Source organism: Candoia aspera, chromosome 11 (assembly GCF_035149785.1).
Source record: "Candoia aspera isolate rCanAsp1 chromosome 11, rCanAsp1.hap2, whole genome shotgun sequence".
Lineage (NCBI taxonomy): Eukaryota > Metazoa > Chordata > Lepidosauria > Squamata > Boidae > Candoia > Candoia aspera.
In genome coordinates this window covers 12,838,768-12,858,702 of record NC_086163.1, presented here as the reverse complement: position 1 = coordinate 12,858,702, position 19,935 = coordinate 12,838,768, and the positions used below count along the sequence as shown (strand labels likewise).

The 19,935-nt window shown below is 39.8% G+C and overlaps 1 protein-coding gene across 1 annotated transcript; it reads left to right on the top strand.

The window, feature by feature from the left end:
• Window positions 1–39: 39 nt before the first annotated feature.
• On the top strand, window positions 40–19,647 carry DYNC1LI2 (dynein cytoplasmic 1 light intermediate chain 2). The gene is made up of 13 exons (XM_063313042.1): window positions 40–180; window positions 2,116–2,189; window positions 2,651–2,767; window positions 4,057–4,287; window positions 7,506–7,669; window positions 8,867–8,960; window positions 9,851–9,986; window positions 10,665–10,776; window positions 11,927–11,986; window positions 12,911–12,952; window positions 13,240–13,357; window positions 14,651–14,767; window positions 16,581–19,647. Exons 1-13 carry the CDS (start codon window positions 50–52, stop codon window positions 16,685–16,687), a joined length of 1,503 nt encoding a protein of 500 aa, XP_063169112.1. The 5' UTR covers window positions 40–49; the 3' UTR covers window positions 16,688–19,647.
• Window positions 19,648–19,935: the final 288 nt, after the last annotated feature.

Here is a 19,935-nt window from a genome sequence, read left to right as displayed (position 1 = left end):
TAACAGAGCGTGTGGGAAAGTCGGGGTCCTCTCGGCGGAGCCTGGGCGGATGAGGTCACTCTTTGTGGCGGCTGCCGTTGGCAAGATGGCCCCGGTGTTGGCAGAGAAGAAGCTGCTGGAGCCGGACGGGCCCTTGTCTGCAGACCTCCCTAGCGAAGAGGAGGAAGGCCAGAGCCTCTGGTGAGGGGCCGGGCCGGGCCGGGCGGAGGCTTCGGACTGCGCAGGGTGGACTTCGGGAGGCTTGGTGCGGGGACGGAGTTGCATCTTTTCCCTCTCGGGGGATTCTGCCTCGCCGCGGAGGCTCGGCTTTAGCGTAGGGCGTCCCGGGCGGTCTCTTTGCCCTTGCACCCCGTCGCCCCCGATTTTCCCGGGCACTCTTCCCTGGGGCGAGGTGGGTCGGCGTCCTCCGCCCTTGGGAGGGGCGCCTCGTGCCGCTGAGCCACGGCGAAGCTGCCCTGCCAGGAGGGCGGGAGGGCTGCTCCCGGCTAGCCAGCCCTGCCCTCCCTGCACAGGCGGTGGTGCGCGGCAGCCTCCCCCGGCCCGGTGCCCGCCAGATGGACGTGACAACCCCACCCGTCCCCCGCTGCTGGCCACCCCGCGTGGAGGACCCTGGGTTGGGGCAGGTGGTTTGCGCCTCGGGGAATCCTCTGCCCGAGCCGGGGCTTCTGGCGCTGCACCTTCCCTCCGCTTGGGGATGCAGGGCCGGCCCAGGGTGAAGGGCGCTCTTTCTCTGCAGCCCAGTGAGTTGCTGGCAGCTTGAGTCTGGGCTGCCTGGCGGCCGCTGTTTCTAACTACTATGATATGCTAAAACGGCAGGCTCGGGTCTCTGGGTAGGGGTTGAGAGCCGGTGCTGTCGGGGTGGATGCCCCAGAGATCTCATCCTAAATAACCGGAGCCTTAATCCTATGCGAAGTAGGCTGACTGCTGGAGCTTTGGCGTGGCAGTTGCGTCTGACCTTTTCACTCGGTAACTGCCGCTCTGTTTTTATAACTGTAGCACTTTTTCTGCTTGGACTTCTCTTCAAAATAATAAGTGTCCCCTATCTAGTGTTATTGCAGGATGCTTGGCTGACGTTGCTTTCCATATTGGTTTTGGTAAATCAGTTACGGCATTTTCTTATTTTATCTGCGGATAGTCCCTTTATTTTCATGGATAGTGCCCTTTATAATGATTGGTGATGGAAGGGAAGAAAATTGAATATGTGCTAACTATGGCTATAAAATAGCTTAATGAGATGCATGTATTCTGAATCCTTCTAAATATATTTTATTTAGAAGGAGCAGCTCTTAACTCTAACTTTGTTTTGTTTTGTGACTCACAACTAATCTGTTGTGAAAGAATACTCTAAGATAGGTCAGTCAGTGAGAATAAGCCCTGTTTGTCTATGTACTATATTTAGTGTGTTTCTAGACAGTTAACTACGCAAAACACATGTCGGGGAGTAATAAATACCATTTTTTGTTTACTACAATCACAGTAATTTCTCTTAAGAATTGAAACACTGCAGAGTCAGATTCTTTATCACAGAATAGGTGATTTCCTGCAAAAAGCAGGGTCATGCCTTTGAAATGACTTTCTGGTACCCAAGTCTGGTGGGAAACAACCTTCCATAATATATGCAATAACTAACCTTTAGGTTCTGATTTGTTTATTTATTAAATTTATTTAGCCACCCATCTCATGTTGGGACATATTTATAACGGTTGATCTCAGAAAACATAACATTACACTACTGGTTCATTGTCAAAATCCTAGTACTGTTCCAACACTAGTTCATAGAAGGTAGGCTTTCCCTCAATATGTCTAAAAAGTTTTATGGTTTAATAGTCTGGTATTATAAGGCCTAACATGTTTGAGCATACGGCGTAAAATATAAGAGATTCTTACTGAGCCAAGGGTTTAAGCATTTCTTTCATGTATGGAGATGGCATTTGGACACATGAAAGCCATAGAAAGCAAAAAGAAAAAAAAAGAAATAAATAAAAAAGTTTCTTTATTCAGTTTTTTAAAGGATGGGAATCTTCACTTCTGTTTCTCTGTCATTGTCATTGATCCCGTTCCCTTGATTTGTGTCATCTTTCATTCTTGACTAAAAAGGATGTCACTTCAATGCAGGTTCTCAATATTGAGTGAAGTCTCCACCCGGTCCAGGTCTAAGTTACCATCAGGCAAAAATATTCTTGTCTTTGGTAAGTATCAGTGAATAGCTGGGTAGGCTTTTAGTTCTCCAGTAAGGTTAACTGATGAAAGAAAAAAAGCCATTTAATTTTGTTGAAAGCCTCTTGAGAGACTGAATATATGCCAGGCAGGCTTCAGTTGGTATTGTATATTTTGTGATGTAAGGCCTTTGGTGCCTGTTACAGGCTTAATGAAATTTTTTCAGACAGTTTTTATTTTAGAGAAACAATGTTCCCTTTTTGAAGAGGAAAATGAAAGGTAATTGATATTTGACTTAGAAAGTGGGAGAAGAAGTATACATCAGACTGGCATCATAAGGGGGTCTTGCTTTACTTAGCTGTTCTGTGAAATGATGTGTTTCTTCAGCTCCTCTAAAGGTACATACAACTTGTCAATTCAAAGGCACAACTTTTTTTTTTCTGTTAAAGATTAGCTTCTTCCTGTCTTTTCTCTTCCCTGCATATACTGGCAGGTGATGATGGTTCGGGCAAAACAACCCTGCTGACCAAAATCCAAGGAGCAGAGCATGGCAAGAAAGGAAGAGGGTTGGAATACCTGTACTTAAATGTCCATGATGAAGACAGAGATGGTAAAGTCTTTGTTTTACCCGCATTTCTTTTGTGTAAAGTTCAAGGCCAGCTCACCTCACAGACACTGTTGGGTTGTGGAATGTAATTATTTAAGTCAGAATTTTAATTATATCAAAGTTTCTTTGTTTCTGTTCACTCTCTTTTTCCTTTGGCCCCCACATTCAGGCAATTAGCAAGACATGCTATTCCCATCACAAAATATGGTCCTTAATTATCTGTTACCACACTCAGTACATTCTACCTTTATTATCTCATCATGATATCATTGTCATCGCCATCACCTCTATTAGTGTTTTGTTGTGGAACTTACCATCTCCACTTTTCATTTAAGTCCCCATTCTGGTCTCCATCCATTCCTCTGTCCTGTATACGTTCTTCAGAATCCTCCACAGCCATTCTCCTGATCTCCTTGTTCCTCCCTTCTCACAACCTGAAACATCCCTGTCTGTGACATTTACTCATCCAGCTTCACTGTTTTCAGATTTACTTGACCCTTTTATCCTTTTTGCCCCCAATATTTAGAATTGCCTGTCAGAATGCTTCAGCTGCCCTGTTTTTTCTAAACTTGTCCTCAGAACTCACCTTTGAAAGAAGCTCTGTACTGCAATATTTCCAAATCTGATACACTCCAGATCATCCTTTTCTTCTGTGACCATAATGGAGTGACTTGTGGAGAAATCTTCACAGAAGCTGACCTAATTTATAAATTAAAACAGAATTATGCATAAATAGTTGTGGTTTTCTGAATTTTGTGATGCAATTCTCTAATCACGAAGTATGTAAAAATGTACATAAGGAAGATGTCTGCCTCCAAGTGCATATGTTATTCAAAATAACATATAAAGGCACAACGTTTAGGGAACATTTCTTGCAAAAATCCATGAATTAGGAAAAATACCAGTATTGGAGAAATGCTCATAGAACTTCTGAACATTAGTGTGGTGTTGAGAATGTATTCAGAGTAATGCAAATTGTAGCAATAAACCTGAAGTAAGAAAAATGAAACAATGAAACCAGCAGATTTATCTATCCTTACCAATTTGGAAAGGCTACCCTAGTATTTCAATGGAAGAATGTCTGCAGTAACGCACATTCTCTTGCTTGCTCGGCATCTGCGTCTCTCCTCTTTCTCTACCTCTCTGATACTGAATTCTTGCTTGTACTCTCCGTTGTATTATATGTAGTGCTGTATGTGTAAGGAGTAAGTGCCAACTGTAGTGCTGTATAGTGCTATATCCTTTAACGGTGAGAAGGATTTCTTACTAAAAAGGAATTGTCCTCTTTGCAGATCAGACCCGCTGTAATGTTTGGATTCTTGATGGTGATTTGTATCACAAAGGTCTCTTGAAGTTTGCCGTCTCAGCAGAATCATTGCAAGACACCCTCGTAATCTTTGTGGCAGATATGTCTAGGCCATGGACTATTCTGGAATCCTTACAAAAATGGGCAAGTGTCTTGCGTGAACATATTGATAAACTGAAAATCCCCCCGGAAGAAATGAGAGACATGGAGCAACAATGTAAGTTACATGAGGCTGACATTTCTTTAATGTCTGTGCACTTTACCCAGAAGAGTGCTCATAACTATATTGAGTAAGGCCACAGGTCCACCAACTAAGCACTGTCCACCCTGCCTATCTGCCTGCACCTTGTGGTTGAGTCTCTTTGTTTTAAACAGTATTGCTAATTATGTGGATTTTGTGACAGGGCATGTACTCTTTACTTGTTCATCTAATGAAGAATTTGTCATCTGGGGAAACTAAGGTTGTAAATAAATAACATTACTATTCCTTTTACAGTACAGTTAGATAAGGGTTGAGCTGATACAGGTAGGGTAGTTTATGTGAGTGTTTAAATTAACGTTGCTGAGGTTTACTCTAGGATTGAGGCATAATGGGTTAGATCCAGATTTGACTGTGCGCAGAGTAGAACATTTGACAGTGATGGCTCTTCAGTTAGTCATTACAAAGTTGCCGTGTTGATGAAGTGGATTTGTTCTAAGCAAGATTGAGTCTCAGGAGTTGTGTGACTTGTAAGAAAAACATTATGCAGAACTAAATATCTTAAGTTACCACAAGCTTTCAAGTTGCCACTTTCCTTTTAGAAATGTTTGAGAAAAGTAGTATCACGGAATGATACTCCGAAGAGCTGCTTTTGTTGGGATTGAAGAGAAACTGTTTTTCTCAGTTGTGACAGAGGGAAGTCATACAAAGCTGGTACCAAGACTCTGTGTTTTTACCCTGATTTTCCAGGTAGTCATCTTCCGCTGCTGATAGTCAAGTGTGAGTTGATGTTTGCCTAATACTAAATTTAGCCTTAATCCTCATTTTCCCTTCCCTGTTGGCCTTGCTGGGCTTTGTGCTTTAATTTGTGCAAAATCTGCTCCGGCAGACATTTATTTGTTCCAATATGGATTCTTGGCAGCTCTTGTGCAAAACCCAATTAAAGTATTTTCAGGTTGTTGGGTCTCTGTATTAGTAAAGTGGGCACTCTTCAGGCGAGCTTATTCTCTGGTCGTTTTGCTGAGTACCCATGATGCTCCTTCTCCTCCAGAAAGTAGTAAAATCGCAAGTCATGGTCACGTGACGTTTTGCTTAACGACCACATTGCTTAGTGATGGAATTGTGGGGTCCCAATTGTGGTTGTTAAGCAAAGACTATCTGTACTGCAATTCACACAGAATGAAATGGTTGTTAAAAATACAACTTGTGAAGTCACTTGGTTGATTTATTTACAGGTTTTTCTAAAATTGCTGTTGAAGATGAAAGAATTTCAACAGTAGAATACATTGAGTTCCAACTTACTGATTGATATAACTTCTATTGTATTTCTGAGAATTATTTCAAAGACATAATTATGAATTCTCAGTCCTCAGAGCACTCCGCTTGCAATGTGCATTGAATTGAATGGTGCTTGCACTGTACCTTAAGGACTGCAGTGAAGGAAACCTTGTTTGTGGCATGGACTTGGTAGAAAGCCAGTGTCCAAAATCAAATAGCAGCAGCATTTTTAAATAACCAGTTTATGACAAGTGTGTATGTAATATGATGATGATCATAATAATGGTTGATTTATAGAAAAGCAATTGGGCTATGGACTTCTGGTGGTCTGTCAGCCAGAGAGAAACTAAAGGTGATGGAAATTCAGTCATCATTATAAAAGCATTTTCTAAAATACCATGTCTTGTTAGAATGACAGTGTGAGTTATCAAAATTTCTATTCCAAACATTTGGGCACCATTGTTCTTTTCAAGAAATGTACTCCGGCAAGCATCTTCCACTACTTGACACAAATACCTCTGGCCTCAATGTGACGCTTAGCTCACGTTAAGCCACTGATGGAAAAAATCCCTAAGGCTTCTGAAGCTATATCATGTGAGTTCCATTAAACCCATAAATAATTTAAAATACAGTGGATAAAAGAATCCCTTTCTTCTGCCAAGAAAGTATGTGCTGTGGATTGTATCATTCCATATTTGTATGGAGACTTAAATGACCATGTCTGTTAGTGAAAAAGCGTCTGCTTCTGGAATTTTGCAAAATGCCTAGTCATTTCTGTGTCTTCCCTGGATGTTGTAGTCATTGTTGAGTATCTGTGCCTGGGCTGAAATGGACGTTTCCAAAGTAAGCTGTTGAAAAATGCAAGAAGAGGAGCAGTGCTGTGCTTTTTCCCCGTAGAAGGATTTGTTATGTTAGCTAAGGAAGCAGCCACGTAGAACAGCTGGAGCAAGACTTCCCATGAGTGAAAGCTTTGGGTTTTTAACCCTAACCGCCCAGAGTTGCTGGGTGTCAGGTGGTGCACTAAATAAATAAATGCAGTTGTGAACAGGTGCCTATTTTTTTAAATACCTGTTCTTTCAGTGTTAGCAGTTTAGAGATGAAACCATTTGGTATGCTAGAGCTATTTGACTTTCTTTGGCTGCCGTCAAAGAAAAATTTGACTTGGCTTCCAGCAGCCTTCAAGGATAAATTGAACTAAAACTCCATAGAAATGGATTTCAGTGACTAAGGTACTCCGTTTGTGCTGATGGAGTTATGATAAATTTTCAGCACCATTTGATGTTGCACTCAATGTTTTGGGCATTTCCCCCCCCCCCCCCAGTAAGGCAAGATATTCTTACACTTCGGTAGAAGATCTCATTAAAGAGGAAGGGAGGTATTTTTGGAAGTGTAGTATCTACCAACTTGAAAAATACCTGCAGCTGTTGGGATATTAAGTATAAAACCTAGGAGTAAAGTTTCTGAAAACCTATTAAAGAGAAGCCTTGTTTTCTGCTCTTCAGGTCCTTTGAATTTTTTCCAGAAATCTTCCAGGGTCTCCTCTTCCAGAAACCCTGGGAGAGATACAGCTTTCTTTCTTTAGCTATGTGTAGTAGTTATTGACAAAGCCCTAAAATAATGAAACATTGTTTCAGAATGAGGTATACAAACGTTTTTTGAAAAACAATTTTTTAAAACTGTTTTTAAATTATGGGGTGAAGTGTTCTCGAGGACCTGGAAGATGAAGTGGCATAACTGGAAAACTTATTTTTTAAAAAAATGTATTCTGAGAAAATTTTCGATGGTGTCTTTAAACTTATTTACAAGTGGCTTTTATACAGTAGGTGCTTTGTCCTGATTCTTGCTCTTTGTGTAATTTCAAAAAATGCTTGCTTTTTAAAAATAACATTTGAAACAGTGCCTGGTTTTTAACATAAAAGACATTTTTAAAAAATACATATGTATATGTTTTGCTGTAGTTGTAAAGGTATTTCAGGAATATGTAGAACCTGAAGAAGGTTATCAGGGATCCCCACAAAGAAGAGGTCCATCTGGGCAAGATGAAGAGAATGTTGCTTTACCCCTTGGGGAGAATGTGCTGACTCACAATCTTGGGATCCCTGTGGTGGTAGTTTGCACAAAGGTAAGCTTGAATTCCCACTTTACACAATGGAATGTTACTTCAAAGAATGAAATCTCAATTGTGGGGAAGATGGTTTTAGTTCCCTTCCCACCCCACCCCACCCTCAAGCTGTGGGGTGTATCAATTTTTTTTTAACACTGTACCTATTGGTAACAATACTTTGAACACTTCTGCATGTTCTTTTTGATTCCCATAACAGTGTCATGTTTCCCATTCTACAGTCCAGGAAGAACATTAGTTCAGCCTGTTTTCTTTTTCTTCAGGCTTCCCTTTTGTATATTCTAATTTTAGATTAATCTGCCAAATATTCAAAGTCACAGGAGATCTCTGTTCTAAATTTATACGCCTATAGTTGAAGTGTGACAAATAGCAATCTGATCTAAGAAGATGCATATTTATATAACTTTGTGTCTTTGCTGCAGACCTAAATTTGTATTGGGGCATATGATACTTATGAACTTCGGGTGCTTCTGCATTTTAAAAGGAAGATTTCCCCAACTTTTTGTGATAACATCCGACAGGGTGGGCATGCTCCAGGTCCTGTTGCTTAAGCAGTGTAATCTGGTGGGACCCAGGAGACTTGCCTTCTCCACCACAGCGTTCCTCCTCAGATTTGGATGCCCCAGCCCTCGCTGCTTTCAGAAATTTTGGGAAATTTTGTGCCCATCTGGATTTTTTCTGAATTGGTTTTGTTTGGATGAAGCTACCTTGGGTGCAACACTTTTAAAAAAAAATTATTTGGGAGAGTTATTGTGTGTTTTTATTTGTGTACACTGCCCTGAGTTGTATGTTGATCAGGCAGCTATAGGAATTGACAAAATGAATAAATACAATTGAAGCTTTTCCCTTAATAGCTTCAAAATTTGCTCTGAATATTGATTTACCCAAAGGTCTGTGTGTTCTGCACTCATTTTGCTGAATAGAATAGAATAGAATAAACTTTTATTGTCATTTCACTATACATCAAAGTGTACATTAAAATGAAATTCCATTGCAACTGGCTCAAGCAATAAAATAATACCATAATTACTATAATATGTAATATTCTTTACCCATTCCACTTCTCTAGTCTTGATCCCTAATTAATATCAGTCCTACACACAGCATGTGTACCCATGGAGTGAGAAGAGATTATTAAGACTTTATTATTATAGCAGACTTTCAGAACTGCTGAGATTTTTTGAATTTTTTTCCCAGTGTGATGCAATGAGTGTGTTAGAAAAAGAGCATGACTACAGGGAAGAACACTTCGATTTCATCCAGTCGCATATCCGTAGATTCTGCCTGCAGTGTATCCTTTTTCTTAAGCCAAAGTGGTACATTAAAGTAGTACTTTAGAAATTCAAACTGTGTTTTACGTTAATCTAATTCTGTTCTTTAAGTGTGTTTTGTTCCCACTATTGAGAAACAGTCACCTCCACTGTGTTTCATTTATTGTAGCACATATTTCAACTTCAAACCACAAAGGTCAGCATTTTCCATTCTCTTGATTATGGTGAGATTTTGCATTTCCAGTAATGGCTGGTAAATTAGCACAAGTTTCAGATTTTCTGTATCTTGCAGTCAACAGGACAATCCCATCAATGCTGACTCCGAGAGAAATCCTGCTGCTTTCATTGATTCTACATGCCAGGATAACATGCTGCTGCCGGCTCTTAAATGGAGCTTTCCTGGTGTCCACATTTATAGAATTACACTGCAAGTACAATTAGTTAACTGGTGAATTATGTTTAAACTAATAAACTAATTTTGCTACGAAACAATATGGCTCCTTTAGGGATTGTTGCATTTCTTTAGACTTCCTGTGTTTTTAGCCTTGTTGTAATAATTTTTGACTTTTGAAACTTTTAACATTATGTTCATTTCTGTATTGTTATGGCTTACAATTAAATTGATGGGCTGTTTCAAACCATTAACATTTGGGCCCATTCTGTCATCAATATAAGGTAAATAAATATGTGACCATGATCACATGGTCGTTGACCAAGGTGACCATGATCAACTGTTGCTGAAGGAGGAAGGAACAGTACGTATACTGTCTTGAATTTCTGAGACAAAGGCAGGATGTAAACTTAGAAACTAAAATCATTCAGAAACAGTTAATTTTGAGAAACTTACATGTATGTTTAGTGCTTGAAATTCAGTACTATGCTCGGAATTTTCCTTAAATGAAATGAATAGATGGAGCAGCCTTGATCTATACATCTGTTAAGGAGGAGAAGAACCTTGACTTGTTATATAAGTACATTGTACATAAAAAATATGGCTTTCACTTTACCACCCCTGCCTTAGTGGTAGAAAAGGATGCAGTTTTTATGTAAGTTGAAAGGCAAAATAAGAAGCACCAAAAGGCTAGTTTAACTGGAACACATTTTCCTGGCTGGGGGTAGATGAAACATAAAAGATGCAAAGTGTCTGTCACAACCCTAATGTAAATCATTCTTGAGTAATACTGTCTGGATGGGAATTCTAGATGCTGTAGTCCTATAATAATTGAAGAGCACCACTTTGGGACAGATATGTAGTTTCCTGCTCTGTGTAGACTTGTGTAATTTCCTGGGATTGGGCTTTTCTGGTTAGCATTTCATCTTCATGCCTTTTACTCTTTTGAGGAGTACACCCAGTCTCTGAATTCCCTTTTCTTGCCAATTTCCAGAATCTCCTTTGACAATCCTATTGGATTTCAAAGGAGGGTGGTGTGATTTCCCATTAGGGTGATAAGCACTGAAATCAGTTTCATTCATTTAATCATAAAATAAAACTTTTCCCAATTCCCAGAACCTCTTGGTTCAGTCCATCTGTTTAATTTATATAGTAAATTCATTCACTGCAGCCCTCTTCTCCCTATCCACCAAATAAATTGTCTATCCCAGGTTAATCTACAATATAATTGCCTCTCTTCAAGGGGAATGAAAGGCAAGCAAGCCACACATTCATTTTCAAAATGCATTTCTGAAAAAGGATGTGCTTGCATGAGTGGTATTTCTTCCTCTAGACCTGCTGGTTGGGACAATGAAAAGAAAATTTCAATTCTGCATGAGAATTTCACAACAGTGAAACCAGAAGATGCGTATGAAGACTTCATCATAAAACCACCTGTAAGAAAGGTGAGCTCCATATTTTAAACCACAGTAAGGATGTTGAATCTTTGGTTTGGCATCAGTAATTTGGAGTAGTTAATTTGGTAACTGTTCAGTTATGAAATACTTTGAGAAATGCTTATAGGGACTCAGTTGAACTAACAAATAACTTATAAAAAATAGAATGCTACTTTTCACCCCAGGCAATGTGTTGTATTTTGGTATGGAAAAGGCCAGAATAAAATGGCTTGGATCCAATTAATCATGAGTGGAAGAGTGTTCTGAGTCATAGAGTGGTTCTGAGAAGGTCTTTAATGTATGTTTCTCCTGCCTCAAGCATGGAATTTTGCAGGAGGAATCTAGATGTTTCCTTCTAAACTGCATAAGTTTATTGGCCTGGCAGCATCTTTGTAGCCGATCAGCATCTAATGTGTGCAGGCTGTTGCTGCTTGTGTTTGTATGGTTTACAAATGCTGATGCTCATCCAAAGGTGGGCGTTAGTTCTTACAGGGATCTGCTCAAGGAAGTGATTGCTCCTTAGTTGTATCTGAGTGGAAGAAAGACAATCGCTCTGTGCAGTAGGAGAAGCCCCTCAGCTTCTTTTGTATGTGGAGAGAGAAAAGGGCTTTCCTAGAATAGAGCAACGTGCCACCCCTTTTCTTGCACAGAAAATGAGGAGATGCAGAGTCTCGCTGAAATGTCCATAGACCATCTCCAAGCCGCCTTATCTGTGTTGATCCCGGGCGAGAGTTACTATTCACAAGGATTTCTCCATGAAATCCCGCTGAAATTGAAATCCTCCATTACCCCATTTCTCCAAAACACCATGGTAAGAAAGGAAGTGGAAGGGAAGGTCTTATCGTGGCCAGAATTTTCCATGTGACTCCCCAAGTTCTGCAGTTTCCATACTTTACATCACAGTTTGGCTGGCTGCAGGGCTAAATTTGTGTTGGTTGGAGGAACATCCTTGTGTATTGCTCCTTTCCTTGTGTATTTTTTCTAAGATCCAAACAGGTGTGCGCATCCACACACACATGCTGCTTACATTTATTGCACCAGATGCCAAGGAGTATAGTAATTCCCCCACCCCATGTGACTGCTCTTAATGGAGATAATTCCAGAGATCTGAACATCTGTTTGTGAGAAAACCTTGTTTTCTTTTCATTCCCCTTGTCAGTTAGTTCATGATAAAGAACTTGCAGCAGAAGATGAACAGGTCTTTTTGATGAAGCAGCAGGTAAGTGACAAAAATGTTCTGCTTTTGCTTGTCTCTGGTGCTTCGGATATTTTAAAACAGGTGTGGGTAACATGAGGCTTTAGGTCTCAATGCAGCCCCCTAATCCTCCCCCTTTTTTGTAGCCCCTGCAGCCCCTTCTGATCACAGTTGCAGAAAACTGTTAGCATAGCTTCCTGGCAGGTAAAGCTCATAAAATTGAAATACGCACCTTAAAATAACCTCCCTTCCCAAATTAAAAAGAGCAACATCTTAGTCTTCTCCACATACCAACATGGCTTCACCTACTTTGCATTATCATTCTACCCACTACAGACCTGAATCCTCATCCTTTTTTGCGGTATTAAGTGTCCAATTAATCCCCTATAAACAGAGCCCTTGCCAGGAGGATCAGGGTGCAAAGCTCCCAGGGGGGAAAATTGTTCCCTGAACTTACACAGAGCCAAAATACAGCTTTCTCTACTTTGCATCTTGGCTCTCTCTCAAACAGTTGCAGTGCTCTGATGTAATGAAAAAGATCCCATGTCCTATCACACTGGGCTTCTCTAGTTCGTAGGGGAGCTGTTTCCTTAGGCTAGCTTTGAGTTTTAATGTAGAAATACTGCTCATTTGTAGGCTTTTTCGTTTGAAACTAGTGACTGTGATTCATTCTCATCAGATATATATAGCATAGGTGCACAATATTCAGTCACCCAGATGTTGCTGAACTGCACCTACCAGTTTCCTTCACAGTTGACCATGCTGACTGGAGTTGTGTACAGAAACATCTGGAGGGCTGTGCATTGTGCCTCCATGAATTACAGTTGTGTCGCCTTTCCTCTTTAACAATACAAACTCTCATTAGGAAAAAAACAATCTTTCTAAAATGTAATGGTGTATTGCAGCGCTTTGGATAATCAGTTGACAAGACTGTTACTTTTCTTTCAGTCGTTCCTTGCTAAGCAGCCTGCAACCCCTACCAGAGCTTCTGTAAGTACATAGTTGACATTTGTTACATTCCAAGATAATGCAGTATAATCAAATAAGAGAGAAGAATATTACAAAGAGTAATCCACGAGTGAGTGTCTTGGGAATATGAAGTTGTTTGGCAGATGGGCTCCCTTGTATGAGCAGATGATTGCACCAGTGAAGTTTGTATTCTATTATTTGCTTCAATTTGTTGCTGTGCACAGCTTTCAAAAATCGTAACTGGAGGAGATGGTATAAAAAAGGTGACTTAAATAAACCACATCTTGTTGCCTTCTGTTACTGCTCAGGAATCTCCTGCTCGTGGGCCTTCTGGCTCCCCCCGACCGCAAGGCAGGACAGGCCCTGCTGCTGTCCCCAGTGCCTCTCCGATAGCATCCGTCAAGAAACCAGATCCCGCTATTAAAAGTACGTATTCACCTTAGAAACTTCGTTTTCTTTTGTTTTGAACTTTCCCTGGGCCTAGCATTTTTATAGTCTGTCAGTTCAAAGGCTGGTATAAATGCAGGAGCAGGATATTTGAAAAGCTGTTGGTGAACTGCAGCACTGAGAATTAACAGGCACAATTAATAAAACTTGCCATTGTAAAAAATAGTTGCGGAATCTATTAAATGTAATTGTCATGAGTAAGGATGGCAAGCAGGGGGCTCCCATCCAGACTGTCAAGCGCATGCGTAGCACTGATGAATTGTTCAGCCATTCAAAGAGACACAGATCGGGACCGCCTTAACCCTTGGGGGTTATATGTCTGGGTTTTCCCACGCTTCTTCAGTTTGTTAGGATTCCTGTTAAGTACTAGCAATAAATATTAGAGACCAGTTCCTTGTCTCAGTGTGTTTCCTGGTTGTTAGGACAGTAATTATAAAGAATTAGGGTTTTTTAAATTATAGCATAAAAAAACACACCAAACCCTGCACCCTTTTCTATACTTTATTGGATATGGGACTTAATAATTGGAGGTCTATATTCATAATAAATCCATGCCCAAGCAAGAAAATAAAAACATTTTTAAAAAGCTAAGAGGTTTTTGGAAAAGTAGTGGATCTATAGCTAGAAAAGACAACAGACTACCCCCCACCCCCCAAAATACCTAACTTTACTTACACGCTTATGTACTTACTACTTAAACTATAGTAAAATAGTATGTTTCAATGAAGATGTCATGGTTTTATTGTCTGCTGAATTTGAAAGCCAGTCTGGTCTAGTGGTTAAGATGCTGGACTAGGAGATAGGAGACCCAGGTTCTAGACCTCCCTCAGGCCTGGAAGCCAGCTGGGTGACCTTGGGCCAGTTACTTCCTTCTTAGCCCAAATCAGCATCAGTCCTTGTGGCGTTGACTGAAAAATACCCCCCCCATGCACACTGATGGCTTTTCTGCAAGACCTTGGTGAGCCCAGTGCAAAAAGAAAAGGACCCTGCAACCAAATGGGGAAACTGGGAAGAAGGAGAACAAGAAGAAGATCATTGTCTGTTGAATTTATGTAAACTGCTCAAAGTCCGTATGTAGTTGGTAATATACAAATGTTGCTTACATACACATACGTACACATTATTTTCCATATTAATTTCTTTGACATCAGAAAGATATCCGTATCTTGGTTTTCTCATCTTTATTTTTTAGTTTCTCTTTTGAAAACCATTTTCTTTAAGGGCCAGTATCCTACCTTTACACATTGTCAATGTTTGCCTCTTTCTACTTAGATAATGCTGCAAGTGAAGGTGTGCTAGCCAGTTTCTTCAATAGTCTCTTGAGTAAAAAGACGGGTTCTCCTGGGAGTCCTGGTGCGGGAGGAGTGCAGAGCACAGCCAAAAAATCAGGTACTGTCCAAAAGAAGCCGTTTTTCCTAATTTAACTGGGTCGATTTTCATGTAATGCTTTGTGATCCATGGTTTGAATTGGCTTGGCTTGTGTTAAAAAACACCAGAATGCATATCTTAAACCAGCAACCCTCCCCCAAAGAACCCACCACCAACAGTGCTATCTTGCTTTGAATGTAATGTTGAACACTTTTTTATGAAGCTTAAACATGGTTGAAGAAAAATTCCCAGCTTTGTGAGTTGAGGACAGATGGCACCATGCACACTTGATCCCTTTGTTTTGTTCAGATTCATCCATTTTTTGCTTGAAGACGGGGGTAATCTCAGCCCATTCTGCTGAGATTATACTGCAGATGTAGACAACTTGCAATGCTCCAGACTGGAGTACAGCCTAGCATCATTGGGTGTAATTTCCTATAGATGCTGTGAGATGTAGTTCAGTAACATCTGGACTTCCACAACTTGCCTGCCCTTTGTTGTATTGAAACCAGAGCAAAGTTTGACCAAGAGTAGCCCATCTTGAAAAGGAACATTATTCCTGAGTGTTTGGAATCTTCAGTTAATGTAAAATGCGGCAACTAGATTGCTAACTGGTACCCAATTCCAGGAGCATGTTATGACCATGTTAAAAGGTCTGTGGTGGTTGCCAGCTGTTTCTCTGGCCCAGTTTAAGTGTTGGGTTCACCTTGAAAGCTCTACATAACTTAGGCTCTGACTCTCTTAAGAGACAAGAGACCACCTCTCTTGATACAAACGTAGAGGCCTTTTAAAGATGAACTCCCTTTCTGAGGTGCATTTATTTGGCACAGGATTCTTCTCTTTATATATTCCTTTTCTTTTTCTTTACTATATTCTTGCTTTTCTTTTTTATTTCTATTCTTTATGTCTTTTTCCTTTTTGCACTTTTTATTCTATTTTTTCTATCTATTAGTTTGTATTAGTTTTTACTATTGTAATTATAATCTTTAATAAAATTACTTGAGAAAAAAAAGGAGAGGAGGTCTTTCCTTATGTTGCTATGGAACATATTCCTTTGGGGCTGTGTTACCTCCATACTGTCCACTTTTAGGAAAGGAGTCAAGACCTTCCTCTTTAGCCAGGCCATTGCAGTTTGAGCAAGGGTTTTAATTAATACAGGTAGTACAGGTAATCCTCAATTTATGACCACAGTTGGGACTGGAACTTCGATTGCTAAGCAATGCAGTTGCATCACGTGACCATGCCCAATTTTAATGACCTTTTTGCTGCGGTCATTAAGTGAATCACTGCAGCTGGTAAGAGAATCATGTGGTCGTTAAGCAAATCTGGCTACCCCCATTGATTTTGCTTATCGGAGGCTGGCTGAGAAGGTCGCAAATGGCGATCACATGATCCAAGGGTGCTGCAACCACTGTAAATACAAGTCAGTTGCCAAGTGCCTGAATTTTGATCATGTGGGATGCTGCAATGGTTGTAAGTGTGAGGACCAGTCACAAGTCACTTGTTTTCAGTGCCGTCATAACTTTGGATGGTCGCTAAAAGAATGGCCATAAGTCGAGAGTTACCTGTACTTGTGTTCTGGATGTTTATCTGCTTTCCAGGTTAGAACGGCTCTGAAAGAATCTAGCAGTGATTCAAACAGAGAAAATCCTGACCAATAAACTTAGAAATTCAAAAAGACCTAACATGCAAGGGAAAGAGAAGCCCCTCTGTGGTTGTGAGGTTCTGGACGATAGTTGAACTTTCAACAAATTGTGGGACTTCAAAAGCAGGACAGAAGGAATGTCTAGAGCTGATGTTTGGCATAAATGTACTCTGTCTTCCTTTTTGATAGGGCAAAAAACTGTTTTGACAAATGTTCAAGAAGAGCTGGACAGGATGACTCGCAAGCCAGACTCGATGGTAACGGCCAACTCCTCTCTGACAGAGAACGAAGCTTGAGAATCCTTGAACCTCCATATGTAAATGACCAAATAGTGATGTACATTGACCTGATAACACCAGGAGCTTCCTGCTGTGGCAGATGCTATCAGTTTTTTCTTGGGGAACTGAAATTTAACCTTCATTGGCTTGTCCCAGTGTCAAGTGCACATTCAGGAAGTTTTGCATATAAATTTCCTCTGTTTTAAGATAACCATTTTAGAGTTTAAATAGGGCAGTTCTCTTATTTGGTTGCAAGCAATAGGGAGAAGCGCACAGAAGTAAGAGGTGGAGTTCCTGCTGAAAAACCACTGGCTGCTGCTGGCACGGAGGAAGTGTGAAGTCCTCTTTTTCCAAGTTAACTGGAGTTGGCCACGAAATGCGTACTTGTGTTTGTAGAGGGTGCAACGTAGCCGAATGTTGGTTCGATGATGAGTGTACAAAATGCAGTGTTTTGAAAGGATAAATGCAAGAGCTGATCAATAGATGCGAAAAGCACGTTGGATGTAAATCAGATAATCATGTTGGAAAAAATAAATGCCTTTACAATTGGGAAACACACTAAACATGAACATCATGGGAACTCTTCCTATGGCATTTTTTTCAGTTCTAATAAGAAGATACATAAAATATGGTGGGCGCTCTTTTTGTCGTAACCGACATGGGGAGAGACTTGTTCAGACCAAGTGCCTGGCACAGTGTGAGATGTGTCTTCTAGAAGGTGCTTGAACCTTTTGTGCACTATTGTACAAACAGTGTCTGTTTGATTTTTATTTTGACTCAGTAACTTTGATAGCAGGGTTTAATTTTGCATCCTTTTTTTTTTCTTGATAAGTTTTGCTTTTTTTTTTTTAAAATACCAACCATCTGGCCTGTTAAGAGAAATGAGTGACATATCATTTCTCTGTAATGAAATAGAATGCAAATCTTTCTTTTGTATCCACGAGTTAATTGCAAAGGTCAACACTGAATTCTGCCTTAAGGCTTTAAACCCCTATGGTGAGTTTTGGTAGCCTCCAAAATTCTTGTTTCAGATTGGACTAAACAATGGGTTGTAGGAATTCCCAGATGAAATGTAGAGTTGTATGACTTCATTACTGTACATTTGTGTTTTACCCCTTCAGTGTTGTCTTTTCAGTGTGGAAATAATTTTTACAGTTGACCCTTGTTGCTGCTCAGATAAGTTCCCATAGCCACTTTGAGCAAGACTCCCACAGTTAACTGAAATGGCACTTTTGAGTTTCTGTATGATCTATTTGATGGAGAAACACTACCTTATTTGTACCAAACTTGTTTGTAAGCAACACATTGGAGGGATATACCACCATTTGAATTATGCAGAGTTTACTTTTTATTGATAAAGGTTTGTGTGTTACGTTAAATCATGTTTCTGAATAGAACGACCCTAATATTTATATATCTATATATCTATATATATTGTTATATATACAAAATGAATTGACCACTAACACATTACTGGATGTAATTGCAACCCCTGTGTTATAGAGAGAGGCCATTTCTCTTTGTTTTTGTAAGTCTGTCTAACACTACTTAAAAAACTAAGAGTATTTACTTGCATTAACATAAAAGTATGTTTACTTATGTCAGTTACATTTTTTTAACAATACATGTTTAAGTACATTATAAAACTCAGTTATGTCCATTGTGACCTGGATCTTAAACTGAGAAGTTGTGATCAGGGGATTTGGTTTGTGTTTTGGCTGCCATTACAATCCAGCATAGATTTTACTGTTATACTACTGTAGCCTTGTGCCATCCCAGTAGTAATGATTCAATCTGTCCTTATAGCAGCAGCTTTAAGGATATACTATTCAGTAGCTACAGGTTTGGTGCCATGTATACATGTAGAGTCAGTGAGCATATTGGGATGATTGAGTTCATGCTTGGGTCTAACAGATGGAATTTAACAGCAACCAATTTTTTGATAGGTTGGCTGCTCCCAAGATGATGATGGCAGCCTGATGATATCTTTGAGTTCTGGAGAATAAAACCTTAAAATCAAACTTTGTAGAGAGGGACACAATAGATTATTTCCTAATGTTCTATAGCACTAGTTAGGCTTCAAAGCCCAAATGCTCTTATTAAAGTTTTTATTGTGCACAGAGATCATTTACTTAGTATATATGAAAGCTATAGACAACAGGATTTTTTATTTGCCTACGATGAATGTTGGGTCTGTTAAAAATGAGTAAAGGCCAATAGCCCATTACTTTCAAGTTGTACAAAAGATTACTGGGACTCAAACAGAATTTTGAATGCCCCCACCCCAACTCTTCTACTTTGCAAGTGAATGCTCCTAGTTTTTCAAAAGAAGGAAACTGTAAGTGATGTAGTGTTTGTCAGTTGCCAAAGTCTAGAAACTTTGGAACTGCACAGTTGTCTTTTCTGGTGTTCTCAAGCATTAGAACCAAAGGCCAAAATGCAAAACAGCCTTTATGTTTTAAAACTACAATTAACTTTATTTTCAGGATTCACTTTTATGGAAGACTGTTAGACTTACTACATGGCTATATTTATATTGCATATAATAATTGCATCTACTGTTCATGTTTAAACTAAAGTAATAATATATTGGACTTGAAGATAAGGCAAATATAAATCGGTAAGGATTGGCCTGCCATCAAAATTCTGTTTATGCTGCTTGATTTTTAAGTTTGCACTTCTATTGGCATTTTAAAACCTGTTTAAACTGAACAGAACTTGTATGTATTTAATTTAATTTAACTACATTGAAAGTGACTGAACTTAACCATACCCATGCTGTAAATGAAAGTTCACTCTCCTGTATTCAGTTTATTGATGTTTTTAACTTTTCAATGGAGACTGCAGATGTATCCAGCACAACCCTTAGTCCAGTTGTATGGCTTTAACCAGGTGCAGTCCTGTGGAACCTTGCTTTCTAGTGCTGGCAAAAATGAGGACATGTCTTTAATGGCTTCAATAAACACCAACCAAGATGGTTTGCCTGTGTCGAGTCACCTTTTTTTTTTTTTGCAAAATGGGCCACTTTGAAGAACAAGGGTTTGAAGCAAATGAAGTTTCGAACTCTAGATACAGAAATGTGGTTAGACTGATCAGCCTTTTTTGATAGCAGGTAAATTTTGTTCTCTTTTGCTGAGAACGTAGAATGGACTGTAGCTAAGCAGAACAACTGAGAAAACACTGAAATCCTGGAGAGGCAGAGTTGTTCAGCTTACCAGGGATGGGCAATATGCAGATGGCATGGGTCCCAGTGGCTGAAATTCTTT

What these genes read in the sequence shown, in the direction of transcription:
- DYNC1LI2 (XM_063313042.1), top strand. Translation starts at nt 50, where the DNA reads ATGAGGTCACTCTTTGTGGCGGCTGCCGTTGGCAAGATGGCCCCGGTG. An exon ending in TGGTGGTAGTTTGCACAAAG is followed by an intron (nt 7,670 to 8,866) that starts GTAAGCTTGAAT and finishes TTTTTTTCCCAG; the next exon opens with TGTGATGCAATGAGTGTGTT. An exon ending in GAAAAGGATGCAGTTTTTAT is followed by an intron (nt 9,987 to 10,664) that starts GTAAGTTGAAAG and finishes TTCTTCCTCTAG; the next exon opens with ACCTGCTGGTTGGGACAATG.